At 41.8% G+C, this 22,247-nt stretch overlaps 1 protein-coding gene across 1 annotated transcript in view; it reads right to left on the bottom strand.

Moving 5' to 3' along the window:
- Positions 1-736: 736 nt before the first annotated feature.
- The window catches only part of LOC118278594 (putative U5 small nuclear ribonucleoprotein 200 kDa helicase), a 61,082-nt gene continuing 39,571 nt past the window's right edge, over positions 737-22,247 (bottom strand). The window contains exons 33-41 of the mRNA XM_050703845.1: positions 19,852-20,012; positions 16,597-16,748; positions 15,805-15,937; positions 7,123-7,270; positions 4,697-4,873; positions 3,257-3,391; positions 2,179-2,286; positions 1,697-1,789; positions 737-920 (exon numbers count right to left, since the gene is read on the bottom strand). Of these exons, the coding sequence (XP_050559802.1) occupies positions 774-920; positions 1,697-1,789; positions 2,179-2,286; positions 3,257-3,391; positions 4,697-4,873; positions 7,123-7,270; positions 15,805-15,937; positions 16,597-16,748; positions 19,852-20,012 (1,254 nt within the window). The 3' untranslated portion in view covers positions 737-773. The remainder of the gene's footprint in view (positions 921-1,696; positions 1,790-2,178; positions 2,287-3,256; positions 3,392-4,696; positions 4,874-7,122; positions 7,271-15,804; positions 15,938-16,596; positions 16,749-19,851; positions 20,013-22,247) is intronic.

The following is a 22,247-nucleotide window of genomic DNA, read 5'->3' as shown; positions in this document are numbered from 1 at the left end:
GGGAGGGGGTGGTCTCACAAATGTGACCAACTGTGACAAGGACGGGGGAGGGGGTCAAAAATCATGAAATTCGTGTGACATTATTTATGGAAGGCCCCTTTTGGCCAGGAGGCATCGATATGGAAAGAACTTAGGGTGGGGGTAAAATAAAACACTATAATATAAAATATGCAATAATGTATTTAACACTAGGTATAGATTATTCCGAATCGTGCCTTAAGGGATCGGAATGGAACTTGGTACAGTGGTCTGGATAAACACAGGCTACTTTTTATCCCACGGGAGCGCGGGTTAATTCACATCAATGCATTCCGGGCAAGAAGGGTAAGCGATTTTGAGTTATCTATACTTAATATTATAAAGCTGAAGAGTTTGTTTGTTTGATTGTTTGTTTGAACGCACTAATCTCAGGAACTACTGGTCTGATTTGAATAATAATTTTTGTGTTGGATAGCGCATTTATCGAGGAAGGTTATAGGCTATAAATCATCACGCCACGGTCAATAGGAACTGAGCAGAGCGGGTGAAACCGCACGGAAGTAGCTAGTACATATTATTCGGAATCAGCAAATTTTTCTCCATAGGATGATATTTGTGTCTCGATATTGCAAAAATCTCCTACTTAACCCTTTAACCGCGGCGATTGTATATAAGCAACTTAATATTTTATAGTTGCTTATATACAACTGCCGCGGTTAAAGGGTTAAGGGGGGGTGGGGTAAAATAAAACTCAATATAAAATATGCAATAATGTATTTAACACTAGGTATAGACTACTCCGAGTCGCTGGAGTCGGAGGCGGCCTCAGCCACGTCGGCGGTGAACTTATACTCCTGGTCGGCGCCCAGGTACGCGTCCGACATGAAGTACAGTGTGTACGTGTGGCGGCCCGGGGCCCCGCATACGAAGTCTAGCCGGACCTGGGGGGAGGGGGGATTGTAATTATTACATCAGTTAAATATAAAAAAATATGAAATGAAATATTAGAAGTTTTGTGAGACATGCTAAATTAATGCTAATTAATTAATTAATAATTAAATTATTACAACGGTTTTGTGGGGCTTAGTATATTAAAATGTAGTCTGTGTGGAAATGAAATAAATAAATAAAAAAATATATATATTATGTTATCGGCTTACTCACGTAACTGTTTGATGAGGAACTCGACTAGTTTCAAGCCATGTTAGAGGCTCGAAACGCCAGTAGCAGCGACAATCGCCGCGTCGTGTGTCGCGGAATGATGCTCATGAATATGAGCCTCTAGCATGGCTTGAAACTAGTCGAGTTCCTCGTCAAATAATTACGTGTTTAATAACGTGGTCATCCGCCCACTTTGTGTTTTTATTATTGGTTAATTATCTTAATGTTGTAAACTAAATTATGATAATTTAAGATGATTATAAAAAGTCGTCGTCAATATATTATATTACTTCATGATCTAATTAAAACAAAAAATTGTTGCCCACACTAGGATTTTCTCCTGTGTCGTGGGTGTGACAAACATACAAGTTCACAGACATACGACACTTACGGCGCGTTCCAATAAACTACCGATCGGTAAATTTGCTTACGAGCCGTAGAATTTTGACATAAGCTCCATACAAAATGTGTCAAAATTCTTACCTTTACCGATCGGTAGTTTATTGGAACGCGCCGTTAGACTACTTTGGTAATCGAATGTAGTACAATACTGTACCTTGGCACTGCGAGCCAGCGACACCCTCTTGATGGAAAGCAACGTGTTAGTCTTCGGGTCACCGATCACCACCCACCAACCTTCCTCGCGTTTCTGGAACAAAAAAGGAAATTTTTCATATAGACCAATAAATAAAATTGAAATATGTGTTTATAATATTGAAATAAACTATTTTTTTTTTTCCTTTACTACATAACCTAAATTTAAATATGCACGGCCTCACAGAAAACCGACGTGAAACAACGCTTGCGTTGTGATTCGTTGTTTTACCGGAGGCTCGATCACCCTTCCCGATCCCCGATCCCCTAACAACCCTTAAATGTTACAAGTGCGTTGCCGGCTTTTTGGGGGTTAGGAACCCCAAAAGCCGGCAACGCACTTGTAACACCTCTAATATTTCGTATGTCCATGGTCTCGTTACCTCGTTTACCGGCTTATACCATAAAATCATTGTATTAGAAGGTAGCGGGTTCGACACCGACCTGTGGGAAGAAGGGCGCGATGACTGGTCCGACGATGTCGTCCTCCCTCTCTAGCGAGACCTCCACCACGATGGGTTTGCCGGCGCGCAGGTGGCGCTCGTTCAGCACCTGCAGTGTTAAAAAAAATATTAAAATATTGCTGGGCTTTATTCAGTTTTTCGAAAATTTCTCAGTAGTAACACGGAGTCTGTAATTGTGCCCAGTATATGGCAATAGGCTCACCCCCTATTACATGGGACTTATAACGCAAATAGTGAAAAGTGTGTGTACATTGTATAGCGGCATTACGTGCCGTAATGTGCAGAGGTGCCTACCCCTTCGGGATTAAAAGGTGTGACGTTGCATACATAAAATATTCAATTTTTAGGGAAAAATATATATAGGTATATACATACAGTTACGCCTTTAATCCCCGAAGGGGTAGGCAGAGCTGTACAATATGACACATAATGCCGCTGTATACACCCACTTTTCACAATTTATGTTGTAAGTCCCATGTAATAGGTGGTAGGCTTATTGCAAAAAGCCTATTGGAAAAATATCTAATAACGGTAAAACAGGGTGAATAGACACTAGAATGGGGTGAATATAGAACATTTTCCCAACATGTATTTATTCCTCTTCAATCTCTATTCACCCCCTCGAATTCTATTCACCCTATTTTATGCTAATTAAGTTTTTGAAACGATATTTTTTTGTAAATAGCATGGGGCCGTCGGTAGAGGGCGCGCTAGACAGAAATATAGAGACCAAATTTGGCGATATATTAAACTGCGACGTCTGCCAATTGCGCTGTTTGTGGCAAACCCTCTCATGTAGACGGAGTCCATAATCCAGCAGTGGACTGTCACGGGCTCTTGATGGTGTTTACTCATCTTCATCATTAGTAAGTTCAACGTTCTAATCACGACCACCGCTACTCTTACCGCGGGTATGTCACACCCGGCCCAGTGAGCCAGTACCACTCACCTCGTACGTGAGTTCCACGTTGTAATATCAGTAGGTATCATATTTACGACCACCGCTACTCTTACCGTGGGTATATTACACCCGGCCCAGTAACCCAGTGCCCACTGACCTCGTAAGTGAGCTCCACGTTGGGGTATCGGTTGCAGAAGCGCGCGACGTCTGCCATCTCCGCCGGCTGCAGCTGCAGCAGCTTGGCTCGGGCGCTGTCTTCCAGTTCCATCACGTCGAACACCGTCTCCACGCCCTGAGGGGGAAGGGGGAGAGGGATTTAGAGGGGTTTAGATAATAATAATAACGTTTATTTAGCCAAAAATACAGATTGATACAGAGATTTTAAGCTGTAGGTTTATTATTACATTCAGAGTTTGTAATGCAATCCGTCTAAGGAAGGTTCCTCTACCTCTTAAACTAGGAATTTCCTGTATCTTAAGAGGTAGTGTTCGGCTAAGGTAGCAGTAATTAAAGGACAACAAAACAGTCTGACAGATGGACTAAGCGGGCTCGCCGTTTGGCTTACAAACGTGTAAAAACTAAAAGCATAAAAAATAAAAAAACATAATTAGATTGATTGGGTTTGAGCTTGAGAAAGTGTGTGGGGGATTGATTTTTAATTAAGAAAAATGTTACTTCATAATATTAATTTTTACATAGATACTCACGTACATTAATGGAGAAAAATTGGCTATCCATGTTGCTCATAATGAAGATACCATACTCAGAGTCATTTAAAAATTGCTTAAACTATTCCTTAGTAACGATTTTGTATAGAAAACAATTGCTAAGGACTGGGTTAAGTAACTTTTGAATGACTCTGAGTATGGTATCTTCATTATAAGCAACATGGGTAGCCAGTTTTTCTCTATTAATGTACATGAGTAAACCATGATTTTTGATTAATTTTGCATATCCCATTAAAGTTATAATGTAAACAAATCCCTATATCTTTATAAAACCAATTTATAAACATGACATATCTTATTAATTATTATGTTATCGGCTTACTCACTCGTCGTAACTAGTCGAGTTCCTCGTCAAACAGTTACGTGAGTAAGCCGCTAACATAACAATCAATTTACTATGTCTCACGAAAGTTAACACTAAAACGACATACCTTCTCGGAGCAGCGCTGCACCAGCTCAGCAGTGAAGTGGGGCAGCTGCCTGAGGTAGGAGTCCTTGGCCCACATGGCCTGGGTCACCATCTGCGCCAGCTCCATGGCGGCCACGGCCGGCGACAGTTACAATAAACAGGACATACCTTCTCGGAGCAGCGCTGCACCAGCTCAGCAGTGAAGTGGGGCAGCTGCCTGAGGTAGGAGTCCTTGGCCCACATGGCCTGGGTCACCATCTGCGCCAGCTCCATGGCGGCCACGGCCGGCGACAGTTACAATAAACAGGACATACCTTCTCGGAGCAGCGCTGCACCAGCTCAGCAGTGAAGTGGGGCAGCTGCCTGAGGTAGGAGTCCTTGGCCCACATGGCCTGGGTCACCATCTGCGCCAGCTCCATGGCGGCCACGGCCGGCGACAGTTACAATAAACAGGACATACCTTCTCGGAGCAGCGCTGCACCAGCTCAGCAGTGAAGTGGGGCAGCTGCCTGAGGTAGGAGTCCTTGGCCCACATGGCCTGGGTCACCATCTGCGCCAGCTCCATGGCGGCCACGGCCGGCGACAGCCATCCACTGCTGGACACCACGTCCACGCACGCCTGGATCAGCCGGATCGCCTGTGGACCACAATTTCAATCTTAGAAAGAATCTTACTAATATTTATTTAATTATTTTTACATATATTTATTTAAAACACTCTAAAATTATATTTTTAAACATTACTTACAAAATAACATTTAAAAATATAAAAATAGGAGCCGACCAGTAGCGGGAGCATGGTCCAAGCTACCGGTGGTTAGGGCTCCAAAGACAGAAACCTCCTCACAATACGTGCCGTTTCGAGGAGTACTGCCTTCTACATCAGGCCCTTGATCAATCCGCCCAACCCCAGCCTCCTAAGGTGGTTGTCGAGGCTGTTGGGTATTAAACCGTTGGCCGACACGACTATCGGCATTCAAGTTATTTATTTATTTATTAAGGCTTACCAACTAAGATACATACGGACAATCTTAAAAATATGGGAAACAACAGTTAGTGTATGCTCTTAAATTAAATGTAGGCTCAACATTAACATTAACATTATATGTATTATAGTGATTCTATGTTTTTTAATACCCATTAGTTTTGACGATGTATTATCGTTACATTCTTCCTACATATATGTATATGTATACAATAGGTCAAATAATGTATCAGAGATATTGTAAAATACTTTTTTTTTTAAAGAGTAACGATGGAATTTCTTGCTCGTTCTTCTCCATTCGAAGCTACACTTTGGAACGAGCTAGCTTCACTGACAGACAGATTGACAGACAATTCAATTTGACGTTTCAAAAGTGCCTAATTTATGATTAATTGAAATAAATGCTTTGACTTTGAATTTGACTTACTCAAACACGTCAAAACGGCTGTAAGGATCGGGATGAAATTTCTTAACTGTCTACTCTTGAGAAGAAATGCCAAAATAAACTCGAGAGTCGGAGAAGTATCATGGCTGTTTTCACTAGCGGGTTACCGGGGCTTCGGCTCGAAAAGCAGGAGAAGGAACGGGGTGGTTTTTAGCCAGTAAGAGTCTGACACTCCCTCTCGCCTTGCCCAAGGCGGGATAAATCATTGTATGATTTACTCCCCTTAGAAAAATAACGATTCTCACAAATAATATTTATTTTATATTGTCTTTAAAAAATACTTTTTACGAGTGAGTTTGTTTCTCGAAAGGAAAGGGGTTGTTTTTAGTCAGTAAGAGTCTGACTCTCCCTCTCGCCTCACCCAAGGCGGGAGAACTCATTGGATGTTTTACCCCCTTTAGAAAAAATAACGATTCTCATAAATACTATTTTTATATTAGCCTTTAAAATCGACTATGACCTCTGACTTTGTTTCGGCATTTCTTCTCAGAATATTCCTTTAGAAATACCGACCTCATATATATTTTATAACTATGTAAAAGTGCTTGAAAGACGATGTAGGGACAAGGATTGAAAAGGGAATGTTACGATGGTTTGGACATGTAGAAAGAATGGATGAAAGCAGATTTAAGAAAGAAGTATATAAGGCGAATATGAGTGGGGCCGTCGGTAGAGGGCGCCCCAGACGGACATATAGCGACTAATTTGGCGATATATTAAGGAATGGCCAAATTAAAAGTACCTTTAACCGACGAGCATGCATGAAAAGACTGATGACTGTTGATGAAGCGAAAGAGGTGTGTAAAGCCGGGTCCAGACGAGTGTAACGTGTAATGTAAGATTACGTGTAATTTAGCATCAACAGTGTGGACGGCACACGAACTCAAAGCGAATTGTGAACGCGAAAATATTTCAAAAGCTGTTTCCACTCAGTTGCTACGAACATGCCGAATAGGAAGGTAGATAGCTGGTGCGGCTTTTATTTTCATGTATTAACTAACTGAAGACCGCAAAAGTCGGAAGCGTCGATGGTGGAAAACTAATCTGTATAAAAAAAGATCTTCTTTACTTGTGGAACTAAAATCTCAACATATTAGTGGTCAATATAGAAACTTTACCCGTACATACGACACAACCGTTACGAACGCCGTCCAAACGAGCAGTGCGAGCGTCTTTGTGTTCGCGCGAAAAACGGACAGCCGATGGATCAACCGCGAGCGCCGCGCGAGCGTTACATGTAATGCTCGTACTGCCGTCCACACGCAGAATTCGTGTTACATTACACGGTGGATTACATTACACGTTACACTCGTCTGGACCCGGCTTAAGATTCGTAGCAATTGGCGTTCCATTGTCTCTGCCTACCCCCATGGGCGACAGGCATGTGGTTATGTATGTATGTATGTAAAAGTGTTGTTTTGCTAAACACATTGGCTATTTCAATGACAAAGCCTTACCTTGGCCAGTACGAGTGCAGTATCCGCCTGCAGCTCTGCAGGCAGCTGCATGCGCGAGAGATGCGCCTGCAGCAACACGTGCGCCTTCACGTGCGGGTCGTTGTACTTCACCGCCGCGCCTGAGGCGGCCGTCGGCTTGTGGGGGACCCTGGGAATAAATGAAACAATGTTTAAATAAAACACTATTTAAAAAAAAAGAGAACCGCTTTCAATAGGCTAGTTTCCTACTAGTCAAATTCAATACTTTTTTCCAAACGTCAAGAACGATATTTTCTATGAACTTTGTATAAAACACTCTATTATGACGTCATAAGTTTTTGACGTCAAGTAGCAGATTTATTTCTAGAAATTCAGTTAGAAAAAATCAGCATGCAGCCGTCGGCTTGTGGAGGACTCTGGGGTTAAATGAAACATGTTTAAATGAAAAATAAGCCAGGTTGTCCTTCCTGACACTATAACTCCAGAACACACGAATCGATTTCCACGGTTTTGCATTCGTTGGAAAGGTCTCGGCCTGCGTGAGGTTTATACAGGAATACAGAGAAAGTTATTGGTAGCGAAATGGAGTTTGTCGGGTTTGCTAGTGTTTAAATAAGATACTATTAAAAAAAAAGAGAACCGCTTTCCATTTTATTATTTTTAACAAAGCGAAGAGCTAAATCCCTCTAAATCCCTACCTAAATAAAAAAAAAACATGAACATGAGCCTCCAGCATGGCTTGGAACTAGTCGAGTTCCTCGTCAAACAGTTACGTGAGAAAGCCAATAATGTATGTCTCACGAAACTTATAACAAAAATATAATTAAAACACTGTCTAAATAAGTATTTAAGTGTGGGAGAGTCATGCTTCGGCACTGCTGGGCCGGCTCGACCGGAGTGATACCACGGCCTCACAGTACACCGACGTGAAACAACGCTTGCGATGTGTTTCGTTGTGTGAGTGAGGTTACCGGAGGCCCAATTGGGAATTAGAAGGGGGGGCCTTCCCAATCTTCCCAATCCCCAATTCCCTAACAACCGTTAAATTCCTAACCCCCAAAAGGCCGGCAACGCACTTGTAACGCCTCTGGTGTTTCAAGTGTCCATGGGCGGCGGCGATTGCTTACCATCAGGGGCCTTAGTCTGCTATTACAATTGTGTCAGAATGGTCGATCACTGAGCAGTGCGAGAGGGACGGAGCTATACAACCTACATAGCTCCGTCCCTCTCGCACTGCTCAGTGATCGACCATTGTGACACAATTGTAATAGCAGACTAAGGCCCCGGGTGATACGTCTGCTCGTTTACCGGCGTGTTCCATAAAATGTGTCTCTGCCTACTCACTTGGCAGCCAGCGCCTTGATGATGTTCTCCTCGCGATGTCTGATGCAGAGCTGCTAAATAATTGACACTGTGCAAATAATGTTGTATATATATCTACTCACTTGGCAGCTAATGCCTTGATGATGTTCTCCTCGCGATGTCTGATGCAGAGCTGCTAAATAATTGACACTGTGCAAATAATGTTGTATATATATCTACTCACTTGGCAGCTAATGCCTTGATGATGTTCTCCTCGCGATGTCTGATGCAGAGCTGCTAAATAATTGACACTGTGCAAATAATGTTGTATATATATCTACTCACTTGGCAGCTAATGCCTTGATGATGTTCTCCTCGCGATGTCTGATGCAGAGCTGCTAAATAATTGACACTGTGCAAATAATGTTGTATATATATCTACTCACTTGGCAGCTAATGCCTTGATGATGTTCTCCTCGCGATGTCTGATGCAGAGCTGCTAAATAATTGACACTGTGCAAATAATGTTGTATATATATCTACTCACTTGGCAGCTAATGCCTTGATGATGTTCTCCTCGCGATGTCTGATGCAGAGCTGCTAAATAATTGACACTGTGCAAATAATGTTGTATATATATCTACTCACTTGGCAGCTAATGCCTTGATGATGTTCTCCTCGCGATGTCTGATGCAGAGCTGCTAAATAATTGACACTACAAATAATGTTGTATATATATCTACTCACTTGGCAGCTAATGCCTTGATGATGTTCTCCTCGCGATGTCTGATGCAGAGCTGCTAAATAATTGACACTGTGCAAATAATGTTGTATATATATCTACTCACTTGGCAGCTAATGCCTTGATGATGTTCTCCTCGCGATGTCTGATGCAGAGCTGCTAAATAATTGACACTGTGCAAATAATGTTGTATATATATCTACTCACTTGGCAGCTAATGCCTTGATGATGTTCTCCTCGCGATGTCTGATGCAGAGCTGCTAAATAATTGACACTGTGCAAATAATGTTGTATATATATCTACTCACTTGGCAGCTAATGCCTTGATGATGTTCTCCTCGCGATGTCTGATGCAGAGCTGCTAAATAATTGACACTGTGCAAATAATGTTGTATATATATCTACTCACTTGGCAGCTAATGCCTTGATGATGTTCTCCTCGCGATGTCTGATGCAGAGCTGCTAAATAATTGACACTGTGCAAATAATGTTGTATATATATCTACTCACTTGGCAGCTAATGCCTTGATGATGTTCTCCTCGCGATGTCTGATGCAGAGCTGCTAAATAATTGACACTGTGCAAATAATGTTGTATATATATCTACTCACTTGGCAGCCAGCGCCTTGATGATGTTCTCCTCGCGATGTCTGATGCAGAGCTGCTAAATAATTGACACTGTGCAAATAATGTTGTATATATATCTACTCACTTGGCAGCTAATGCCTTGATGATGTTCTCCTCGCGATGTCTGATGCAGAGCTGCTAAATAATTGACACTGTGCAAATAATGTTGTATATATATCTACTCACTTGGCAGCTAATGCCTTGATGATGTTCTCCTCGCGATGTCTGATGCAGAGCTGCTAAATAATTGACACTGTGCAAATAATGTTGTATATATATCTACTCACTTGGCAGCTAATGCCTTGATGATGTTCTCCTCGCGATGTCTGATGCAGAGCTGCTAAATAATTGACACTGTGCAAATAATGTTGTATATATATCTACTCACTTGGCAGCTAATGCCTTGATGATGTTCTCCTCGCGATGTCTGATGCAGAGCTGCTAAATAATTGACACTGTGCAAATAATGTTGTATATATATCTACTCACTTGGCAGCTAATGCCTTGATGATGTTCTCCTCGCGATGTCTGATGCAGAGCTGCTAAATAATTGACACTACAAATAATGTTGTATATATATCTACTCACTTGGCAGCTAATGCCTTGATGATGTTCTCCTCGCGATGTCTGATGCAGAGCTGCTAAATAATTGACACTGTGCAAATAATGTTGTATATATATCTACTCACTTGGCAGCTAATGCCTTGATGATGTTCTCCTCGCGATGTCTGATGCAGAGCTGCTAAATAATTGACACTGTGCAAATAATGTTGTATATATATCTACTCACTTGGCAGCTAATGCCTTGATGATGTTCTCCTCGCGATGTCTGATGCAGAGCTGCTAAATAATTGACACTGTGCAAATAATGTTGTATATATATCTACTCACTTGGCAGCTAATGCCTTGATGATGTTCTCCTCGCGATGTCTGATGCAGAGCTGCTAAATAATTGACACTGTGCAAATAATGTTGTATATATATCTACTCACTTGGCAGCTAATGCCTTGATGATGTTCTCCTCGCGATGTCTGATGCAGAGCTGCTAAATAATTGACACTGTGCAAATAATGTTGTATATATATCTACTCACTTGGCAGCTAATGCCTTGATGATGTTCTCCTCGCGATGTCTGATGCAGAGCTGCTAAATAATTGACACTGTGCAAATAATGTTGTATATATATCTACTCACTTGGCAGCTAATGCCTTGATGATGTTCTCCTCGCGATGTCTGATGCAGAGCTGCTAAATAATTGACACTGTGCAAATAATGTTGTATATATATCTACTCACTTGGCAGCTAATGCCTTGATGATGTTCTCCTCGCGATGTCTGATGCAGAGCTGCTAAATAATTGACACTGTGCAAATAATGTTGTATATATATCTACTCACTTGGCAGCTAATGCCTTGATGATGTTCTCCTCGCGATGTCTGATGCAGAGCTGCTAAATAATTGACACTGTGCAAATAATGTTGTATATATATCTACTCACTTGGCAGCTAATGCCTTGATGATGTTCTCCTCGCGATGTCTGATGCAGAGCTGCTAAATAATTGACACTGTGCAAATAATGTTGTATATATATCTACTCACTTGGCAGCTAATGCCTTGATGATGTTCTCCTCGCGATGTCTGATGCAGAGCTGCTAAATAATTGACACTGTGCAAATAATGTTGTATATATATCTACTCACTTGGCAGCTAATGCCTTGATGATGTTCTCCTCGCGATGTCTGATGCAGAGCTGCTAAATAATTGACACTGTGCAAATAATGTTGTATATATATCTACTCACTTGGCAGCTAATGCCTTGATGATGTTCTCCTCGCGATGTCTGATGCAGAGCTGCTAAATAATTGACACTGTGCAAATAATGTTGTATATATATCTACTCACTTGGCAGCTAATGCCTTGATGATGTTCTCCTCGCGATGTCTGATGCAGAGCTGCTAAATAATTGACACTGTGCAAATAATGTTGTATATATATCTACTCACTTGGCAGCTAATGCCTTGATGATGTTCTCCTCGCGATGTCTGATGCAGAGCTGCTAAATAATTGACACTGTGCAAATAATGTTGTATATATATCTACTCACTTGGCAGCTAATGCCTTGATGATGTTCTCCTCGCGATGTCTGATGCAGAGCTGCTAAATAATTGACACTGTGCAAATAATGTTGTATATATATCTACTCACTTGGCAGCTAATGCCTTGATGATGTTCTCCTCGCGATGTCTGATGCAGAGCTGCTAAATAATTGACACTGTGCAAATAATGTTGTATATATATCTACTCACTTGGCAGCTAATGCCTTGATGATGTTCTCCTCGCGATGTCTGATGCAGAGCTGCTAAATAATTGACACTGTGCAAATAATGTTGTATATATATCTACTCACTTGGCAGCTAATGCCTTGATGATGTTCTCCTCGCGATGTCTGATGCAGAGCTGCTAAATAATTGACACTGTGCAAATAATGTTGTATATATATCTACTCACTTGGCAGCTAATGCCTTGATGATGTTCTCCTCGCGATGTCTGATGCAGAGCTGCTAAATAATTGACACTGTGCAAATAATGTTGTATATATATCTACTCACTTGGCAGCTAATGCCTTGATGATGTTCTCCTCGCGATGTCTGATGCAGAGCTGCTAAATAATTGACACTGTGCAAATAATGTTGTATATATATCTACTCACTTGGCAGCTAATGCCTTGATGATGTTCTCCTCGCGATGTCTGATGCAGAGCTGCTAAATAATTGACACTGTGCAAATAATGTTGTATATATATCTACTCACTTGGCAGCTAATGCCTTGATGATGTTCTCCTCGCGATGTCTGATGCAGAGCTGCTAAATAATTGACACTGTGCAAATAATGTTGTATATATATCTACTCACTTGGCAGCTAATGCCTTGATGATGTTCTCCTCGCGATGTCTGATGCAGAGCTGCTAAATAATTGACACTGTGCAAATAATGTTGTATATATATCTACTCACTTGGCAGCTAATGCCTTGATGATGTTCTCCTCGCGATGTCTGATGCAGAGCTGCTAAATAATTGACACTGTGCAAATAATGTTGTATATATATCTACTCACTTGGCAGCTAATGCCTTGATGATGTTCTCCTCGCGATGTCTGATGCAGAGCTGCTAAATAATTGACACTGTGCAAATAATGTTGTATATATATCTACTCACTTGGCAGCTAATGCCTTGATGATGTTCTCCTCGCGATGTCTGATGCAGAGCTGCTAAATAATTGACACTGTGCAAATAATGTTGTATATATATCTACTCACTTGGCAGCTAATGCCTTGATGATGTTCTCCTCGCGATGTCTGATGCAGAGCTGCTAAATAATTGACACTGTGCAAATAATGTTGTATATATATCTACTCACTTGGCAGCTAATGCCTTGATGATGTTCTCCTCGCGATGTCTGATGCAGAGCTGCTAAATAATTGACACTGTGCAAATAATGTTGTATATATATCTACTCACTTGGCAGCTAATGCCTTGATGATGTTCTCCTCGCGATGTCTGATGCAGAGCTGCTAAATAATTGACACTGTGCAAATAATGTTGTATATATATCTACTCACTTGGCAGCTAATGCCTTGATGATGTTCTCCTCGCGATGTCTGATGCAGAGCTGCTAAATAATTGACACTGTGCAAATAATGTTGTATATATATCTACTCACTTGGCAGCTAATGCCTTGATGATGTTCTCCTCGCGATGTCTGATGCAGAGCTGCTAAATAATTGACACTGTGCAAATAATGTTGTATATATATCTACTCACTTGGCAGCTAATGCCTTGATGATGTTCTCCTCGCGATGTCTGATGCAGAGCTGCTAAATAATTGACACTGTGCAAATAATGTTGTATATATATCTACTCACTTGGCAGCTAATGCCTTGATGATGTTCTCCTCGCGATGTCTGATGCAGAGCTGCTAAATAATTGACACTGTGCAAATAATGTTGTATATATATCTACTCACTTGGCAGCTAATGCCTTGATGATGTTCTCCTCGCGATGTCTGATGCAGAGCTGCTAAATAATTGACACTACAAATAATGTTGTATATATATCTACTCACTTGGCAGCTAATGCCTTGATGATGTTCTCCTCGCGATGTCTGATGCAGAGCTGCTAAATAATTGACACTACAAATAATGTTGTATATATATCTACTCACTTGGCAGCTAATGCCTTGATGATGTTCTCCTCGCGATGTCTGATGCAGAGCTGCTAAATAATTGACACTGTGCAAATAATGTTGTATATATATCTACTCACTTGGCAGCTAATGCCTTGATGATGTTCTCCTCGCGATGTCTGATGCAGAGCTGCTAAATAATTGACACTGTGCAAATAATGTTGTATATATATCTACTCACTTGGCAGCTAATGCCTTGATGATGTTCTCCTCGCGATGTCTGATGCAGAGCTGCTAAATAATTGACACTGTGCAAATAATGTTGTATATATATCTACTCACTTGGCAGCTAATGCCTTGATGATGTTCTCCTCGCGATGTCTGATGCAGAGCTGCTAAATAATTGACACTGTGCAAATAATGTTGTATATATATCTACTCACTTGGCAGCTAATGCCTTGATGATGTTCTCCTCGCGATGTCTGATGCAGAGCTGCTAAATAATTGACACTGTGCAAATAATGTTGTATATATATCTACTCACTTGGCAGCTAATGCCTTGATGATGTTCTCCTCGCGATGTCTGATGCAGAGCTGCTAAATAATTGACACTGTGCAAATAATGTTGTATATATATCTACTCACTTGGCAGCTAATGCCTTGATGATGTTCTCCTCGCGATGTCTGATGCAGAGCTGCTAAATAATTGACACTGTGCAAATAATGTTGTATATATATCTACTCACTTGGCAGCTAATGCCTTGATGATGTTCTCCTCGCGATGTCTGATGCAGAGCTGCTAAATAATTGACACTGTGCAAATAATGTTGTATATATATCTACTCACTTGGCAGCTAATGCCTTGATGATGTTCTCCTCGCGATGTCTGATGCAGAGCTGCTAAATAATTGACACTACAAATAATGTTGTATATATATCTACTCACTTGGCAGCTAATGCCTTGATGATGTTCTCCTCGCGATGTCTGATGCAGAGCTGCTAAATAATTGACACTGTGCAAATAATGTTGTATATATATCTACTCACTTGGCAGCTAATGCCTTGATGATGTTCTCCTCGCGATGTCTGATGCAGAGCTGCTAAATAATTGACACTGTGCAAATAATGTTGTATATATATCTACTCACTTGGCAGCTAATGCCTTGATGATGTTCTCCTCGCGATGTCTGATGCAGAGCTGCTAAATAATTGACACTGTGCAAATAATGTTGTATATATATCTACTCACTTGGCAGCTAATGCCTTGATGATGTTCTCCTCGCGATGTCTGATGCAGAGCTGCTAAATAATTGACACTACAAATAATGTTGTATATATATCTACTCACTTGGCAGCTAATGCCTTGATGATGTTCTCCTCGCGATGTCTGATGCAGAGCTGCTAAATAATTGACACTACAAATAATGTTGTATATATATCTACTCACTTGGCAGCTAATGCCTTGATGATGTTCTCCTCGCGATGTCTGATGCAGAGCTGCTAAATAATTGACACTGTGCAAATAATGTTGTATATATATCTACTCACTTGGCAGCTAATGCCTTGATGATGTTCTCCTCGCGATGTCTGATGCAGAGCTGCTAAATAATTGACACTGTGCAAATAATGTTGTATATATATCTACTCACTTGGCAGCTAATGCCTTGATGATGTTCTCCTCGCGATGTCTGATGCAGAGCTGCTAAATAATTGACACTGTGCAAATAATGTTGTATATATATCTACTCACTTGGCAGCTAATGCCTTGATGATGTTCTCCTCGCGATGTCTGATGCAGAGCTGCTAAATAATTGACACTGTGCAAATAATGTTGTATATATATCTACTCACTTGGCAGCTAATGCCTTGATGATGTTCTCCTCGCGATGTCTGATGCAGAGCTCGGAGTACTCGGCGGCCGAGGATATGATCTCCAACAGGCCGCGGATCTTCGTCTTGTTCGTGAGAGAGAGCGAGAATAACTCTAGAAGGAGATAGACATTGTTAATTAATTCATTTTTAATTAAGATCTTTCTTAATGACGTCTTATGAGATATTTAAGACTGCTTCGTTGCTCGAGTGGTCATAAGTCTGACTGCCGAAAAAGAGGTCTCGGGTTCGATTCACGGGTCGGGCATAGTATTACTGGACTTATTTCGGTTTTCGAAAATTTCTCAGCAGTAGTCACGTGGTCACGTCGACGTATCAATCCATCAATCCTTCAATCGGTCAATCATTTCAATCGTTATTCTAATGTTAATTCAGTTCTATGTTAGTCAATCAATTCGTTAATCTATCTAGTCAGACAGCTGAGTCAATCACAACCAGACCTTCAGTCGGTCGACCAATTAGTTAGTTAGTCAGATTTTGAGGAAAATTGTTTTTAAATAAAAGTTGTAACTCTTTTATAATAATAAATCAATAATAAATAGTTAATTAGTTAGATAGTCAAGTCAATTCTAATCGGCAGTTTTACAATAGACAGTCAGTCAATCAGTCATTCCATTAACACTTTTAACGCCACGGTGGTCACCGGTGACCGACGTTAGCGGAGGATTTGCCTTCAACAGTTTTCTATTGGCAGTCAAAGACTTAAGCAGTCAGTTAGTACGTCAGTCAGTCCACGCAATCACAGTCACTTACCAATAGTAGTATAGTTGATATAATAATAAGACGCGATCATGCCCAAGTTGAGCGGCTGGACGTCCATGTCGTCCTCGATGGCGATGCACTTGGACTGTTCCAGGTCCGTCAGGGTAGTCTCCACCAGCTCCGACAGGTGGTCCGACAGGTGCCTGGTGGAAAGCAAAAGTTAAAAATATATAAATAAATATAGGATGCAGATTTGAAGCCACAACAAAACTCGGGGACATGTCACAGTAGTCATAAATGTTCGATTTAAAATAAGGTTTCTGGTCAATAGTTAAAAATATGGCTATAAACAATTATTTAAGTTTGGCACAAAAGAAAATCTTAATGTTCAATTTAAAATAAGGTTTCTGGTCAATAGTTAAAAATATGGCTATAATCGACTCTTAGTTTGGCACAAAAGAAAATCTTAGTGTGTGGCAATATTATTTTAAGAAAAAAAAACATTTTTAAGTCTTTGACTGCCAATAGAAAACTGTTGAAGGCAAATCCTCCGCTAACGTCGGTCACCGGTGACCACCACGGCTTTCAATGTGTTAAATACAGGGTGCAGATTTGAAACCATAACAAAACTAGGTGTCACAGGAGATGTAGAAATAAGCGAGATTTGCTTTTATCCTAAACTTTCACGGGAATCGAACCCGCGCCGAGTTATGGAGCTACAAGCTATGCGATCTAGCAGCGAAGGGACAGTAGGAAATGAAATAGATAAAGGCGAAAAATTAAGGATGTTATTATGCGAACAAATAAATGATTTATTATATATATGTACTTATATATACTAGTGGTCGCCTAGTGGTCGAAATTCGACCGTATACGATTTAATTTACAATACCACTTAACATACGTTCAAGAATAATTTTTATTTAACTCAAACTCAAACAAACTCTTTTATTTAAACTCTATTCATATGACACGTGAGAATATCATCGCAATGTCTATCGATTTTGACGTTTTGTCAAATACGATCAGATACTATGCATGTGTGTGTAATGTTTTATTTATTAATTTAATGTACTTTATAAGCATTATTTTTGAAAAATATTAGCGTCCTGCACTTCTCCTACACATAAACTATAAGTGTATCAAATTTTATGCTCCTACGTCCGCGCAATTTTCGTAAAAAGCGGTCCAAAGTTTTTGCATCACGTATTAATATATAGATATATTTCATATTAATTTTGATAAAACTAGGAATATAGTGTCAAAAGTCCCCGAAGATCCCATTAGTCGTTGAAAGTAATTTAATTGCATCAAATCACATTTTATATTCAGCTATTTCGTGTTGGACAAAGACTACATACATACATATCATCACGCCTTTAATCCCCGAAGGGGTAGGCAGAGTAGTAACTGCTTAATTTTCGATTTTTTCTAGCTAAATTTCTAGAAATAAGTCCGCTATTTGACGTCAAAAACTTATGACGTCATAATAGAGTATTTCATACAAAGTTCATAGAAAATATCGTATTTGACGTTTCGAAAAAAATATTGAATTTCCACTAGTAGGAAACTAGCCTATTTTCTGAGACTTTCTGGCTCATTTCCCACAACTTGCAGTTTTTTGGATTCGATCACTTTCATTCTAAGGGTGCGATATAACCATAAAATGTAACCGTACCTGTGAGTGACCCGGAGCTGTGGACTACCTAGCGGGTTTACCGGGGCTCCGGGTCGAAAAGCAGGAGTAGGAACGGGGTAGCTTTTAGTCAGTAAGAGTCAAAAACAAATTTTGCGAATGTCCATGGGCGGCGGCGGTTGCTTACCATCAGGTGATCCGTCTGCTCTTTTACCGGCTTATACCATACAATGTTCCCTCACCTGTGAGTGACTCCCTGCAGGTTGTAGTAGTTGGGGTTCTGCGTGAGGCGCCGGTAGAGGAATGTCCACGTGAGGTAGTCCACCGCGTCCTGCTTGTATAGCATACAATGTTCCCTCACCTGTGAGTGACTCCCTGCAGGTTGTAGTAGTTGGGGTTCTGCGTGAGGCGCCGGTAGAGGAATGTCCACGTGAGGTAGTCCACCGCGTCCTGCTTGTATAGCATACAATGTTCCCTCACCTGTGAGTGACTCCCTGCAGGTTGTAGTAGTTGGGGTTCTGCGTGAGGCGCCGGTAGAGGAATGTCCACGTGAGGTAGTCCACCGCGTCCTGCTTGTATAGCATACAATGTTCCCTCACCTGTGAGTGACTCCCTGCAGGTTGTAGTAGTTGGGGTTCTGCGTGAGGCGCCGGTAGAGGAATGTCCACGTGAGGTAGTCCACCGCGTCCTGCTTGTATAGCATACAATGTTCCCTCACCTGTGAGTGACTCCCTGCAGGTTGTAGTAGTTGGGGTTCTGCGTGAGGCGCCGGTAGAGGAATGTCCACGTGAGGTAGTCCACCGCGTCCTGCTTGTATAGCATACAATGTTCCCTCACCTGTGAGTGACTCCCTGCAGGTTGTAGTAGTTGGGGTTCTGCGTGAGGCGCCGGTAGAGGAATGTCCACGTGAGGTAGTCCACCGCGTCCTGCTTGTATAGCATACAATGTTCCCTCACCTGTGAGTGACTCCCTGCAGGTTGTAGTAGTTGGGGTTCTGCGTGAGGCGCCGGTAGAGGAATGTCCACGTGAGGTAGTCCACCGCGTCCTGCTTGTATAGCATACAATGTTCCCTCACCTGTGAGTGACTCCCTGCAGGTTGTAGTAGTTGGGGTTCTGCGTGAGGCGCCGGTAGAGGAATGTCCACGTGAGGTAGTCCACCGCGTCCTGCTTGTATAGCATACAATGTTCCCTCACCTGTGAGTGACTCCCTGCAGGTTGTAGTAGTTGGGGTTCTGCGTGAGGCGCCGGTAGAGGAATGTCCACGTGAGGTAGTCCACCGCGTCCTGCTTGTATAGCATACAATGTTCCCTCACCTGTGAGTGACTCCCTGCAGGTTGTAGTAGTTGGGGTTCTGCGTGAGGCGCCGGTAGAGGAATGTCCACGTGAGGTAGTCCACCGCGTCCTGCTTGTATAGCATACAATGTTCCCTCACCTGTGAGTGACTCCCTGCAGGTTGTAGTAGTTGGGGTTCTGCGTGAGGCGCCGGTAGAGGAATGTCCACGTGAGGTAGTCCACCGCGTCCTGCTTGTATAGCATACAATGTTCCCTCACCTGTGAGTGACTCCCTGCAGGTTGTAGTAGTTGGGGTTCTGCGTGAGGCGCCGGTAGAGGAATGTCCACGTGAGGTAGTCCACCGCGTCCTGCTTGTATAGCATACAATGTTCCCTCACCTGTGAGTGACTCCCTGCAGGTTGTAGTAGTTGGGGTTCTGCGTGAGGCGCCGGTAGAGGAATGTCCACGTGAGGTAGTCCACCGCGTCCTGCTTGTTCTCTATCGTCTTCGTCACTATCTCAGCGTTCATGTGGTCGTGTAGACGGTGGTCCAGGTGGCTCTGGAATACACGTTGTTCAAGGTTATATTAAAGAAATGAAGGTGAAATAAGTTAATTTAGTCAAATTAAGTATGTGAGAGCCATGCTTCGGTACTTCCGGGTCGGCTGGACCGGAGTGATACCACGGCCGAGCAGAAAACCGACGTGAAACAACGCTTGAGTGAACTTACCGGAGGTCCAATTCCCAATCCCCGATTCCCAACAACCCTTAAATTCCTAACCCCCAAAAGGCCGACAACGCACTTGTAACGCCTATGGTGTTTCAAATGTCCATGGGCGGCGGCGATTGCTTACCATCTGGTGATACGTCTGCTCGTTTACCAAAGAAAAGGTTTGCTTTTGAGTTTGAATATACGGAGACCGCTAATGACTTAATTTAAACCACCATATACGAAACATGAGCGAAATACACCCAGTAGGTAAGCCAAAAAGTGCATTATTCTCTTTGAGCAAATATGAAGACTCTCTACAAATTATAGGCATTGTAACAGCGACGATTCACTTTAATATTTGATTAATTTAATTATTTATTTTGTCTGAAAAAGGGTTTTTTTCGGTTTCGTTCATTATGCTTCTGTGCACGAGTACTACTTGTAATTTAATTTAAGTCACTGTATAGTCACCTCGAGCGGCAGACAGTCGTTGAGCAGCTTGGTGAAGAAGGTCTTGTGGTGGGCATTATATATAGCCTATGTTTACTAGTAATTGATTAGATCTAATGTGGTTGAGTTAGAATATAGCCGGTACCTCCAGCGGCAGACAGTCGTTGAGCAGCTTGGTGAAGAAGGTCTTGTGGTGGGCATTATATATAGGCTATGTTTACTAGTAATTGATTAGATCTAATGTGGTTGAGTTAGAATATAGCCGGTACCTCCAGCGGCAGACAGTCGTTGAGCAGCTTGGTGAAGAAGGTCTTGTGGTGGGCATTATATATAGGCTATGTTTACTAGTAATTGATTAGATCTAATGTGGTTGAGTTAGAATATAGCCGGTACCTCCAGCGGCAGACAGTCGTTGAGCAGCTTGGTGAAGAAGGTCTTGTGGTGGGCATTATATATAGCCTATGTTTACTAATAAAGGATTCGATCTAATGTGGTTGAGTTAGAATATAGCCGGTACCTCCAGCGGCAGACAGTCGTTGAGCAGCTTGGTGAAGAAGGTCTTGTGGTGGGCATTATATATAGGCTATGTTTACTAGTAATTGATTAGATCTAATGTGGTTGAGTTAGAATATAGCCGGTACCTCCAGCGGCAGACAGTCGTTGAGCAGCTTGGTGAAGAAGGTCTTGTGGTGGGCATTATATATAGGCTATGTTTACTAGTAATTGATTAGATCTAATGTGGTTGAGTTAGAATATAGCCGGTACCTCCAGCGGCAGACAGTCGTTGAGCAGCTTGGTGAAGAAGGTCTTGTGGTGGGCATTATATATAGGCTATGTTTACTAGTAATTGATTAGATCTAATGTGGTTGAGTTAGAATATAGCCGGTACCTCCAGCGGCAGACAGTCGTTGAGCAGCTTGGTGAAGAAGGTCTTGTGGTGGGCATTATATATAGGCTATGTTTACTAGTAATTGATTAGATCTAATGTGGTTGAGTTAGAATATAGCCGGTACCTCCAGCGGCAGACAGTCGTTGAGCAGCTTGGTGAAGAAGGTCTTGTGGTGGGCATTATATATAGCCTATGTTTACTAATAAAGGATTCGATCTAATGTGGTTGAGTTAGAATATAGCCGGTACCTCGAGCGGCAGACAGTCGTTGAGCAGCTTGGTGAAGAAGGTCTTGTGGTGGGCATTATATATAGGCTATGTTTACTAGTAATTGATTAGATCTAATGTGGTTGAGTTAGAATATAGCCGGTACCTCCAGCGGCAGACAGTCGTTGAGCAGCTTGGTGAAGAAGGTCTTGTGGTGGGCATTATATATAGGCTATGTTTACTAGTAATTGATTAGATCTAATGTGGTTGAGTTAGAATATAGCCGGTACCTCCAGCGGCAGACAGTCGTTGAGCAGCTTGGTGAAGAAGGTCTTGTGGTGGGCATTATATATAGCCTATGTTTACTAATAAAGGATTCGATCTAATGTGGTTGAGTTAGAATATAGCCGGTACCTCCAGCGGCAGACAGTCGTTGAGCAGCTTGGTGAAGAAGGTCTTGTGGTGGGCATTATATATAGGCTATGTTTACTAGTAATTGATTAGATCTAATGTGGTTGAGTTAGAATATAGCCGGTAC

This window comes from Spodoptera frugiperda, chromosome 24, assembly GCF_023101765.2.
Source record: "Spodoptera frugiperda isolate SF20-4 chromosome 24, AGI-APGP_CSIRO_Sfru_2.0, whole genome shotgun sequence".
Taxonomy (NCBI): Eukaryota; Metazoa; Arthropoda; class Insecta; order Lepidoptera; family Noctuidae; genus Spodoptera; species Spodoptera frugiperda.
The sequence above is the reverse complement of the archived record's forward strand: the minus strand, read 5'-3'. Positions and strand labels throughout refer to the sequence as shown.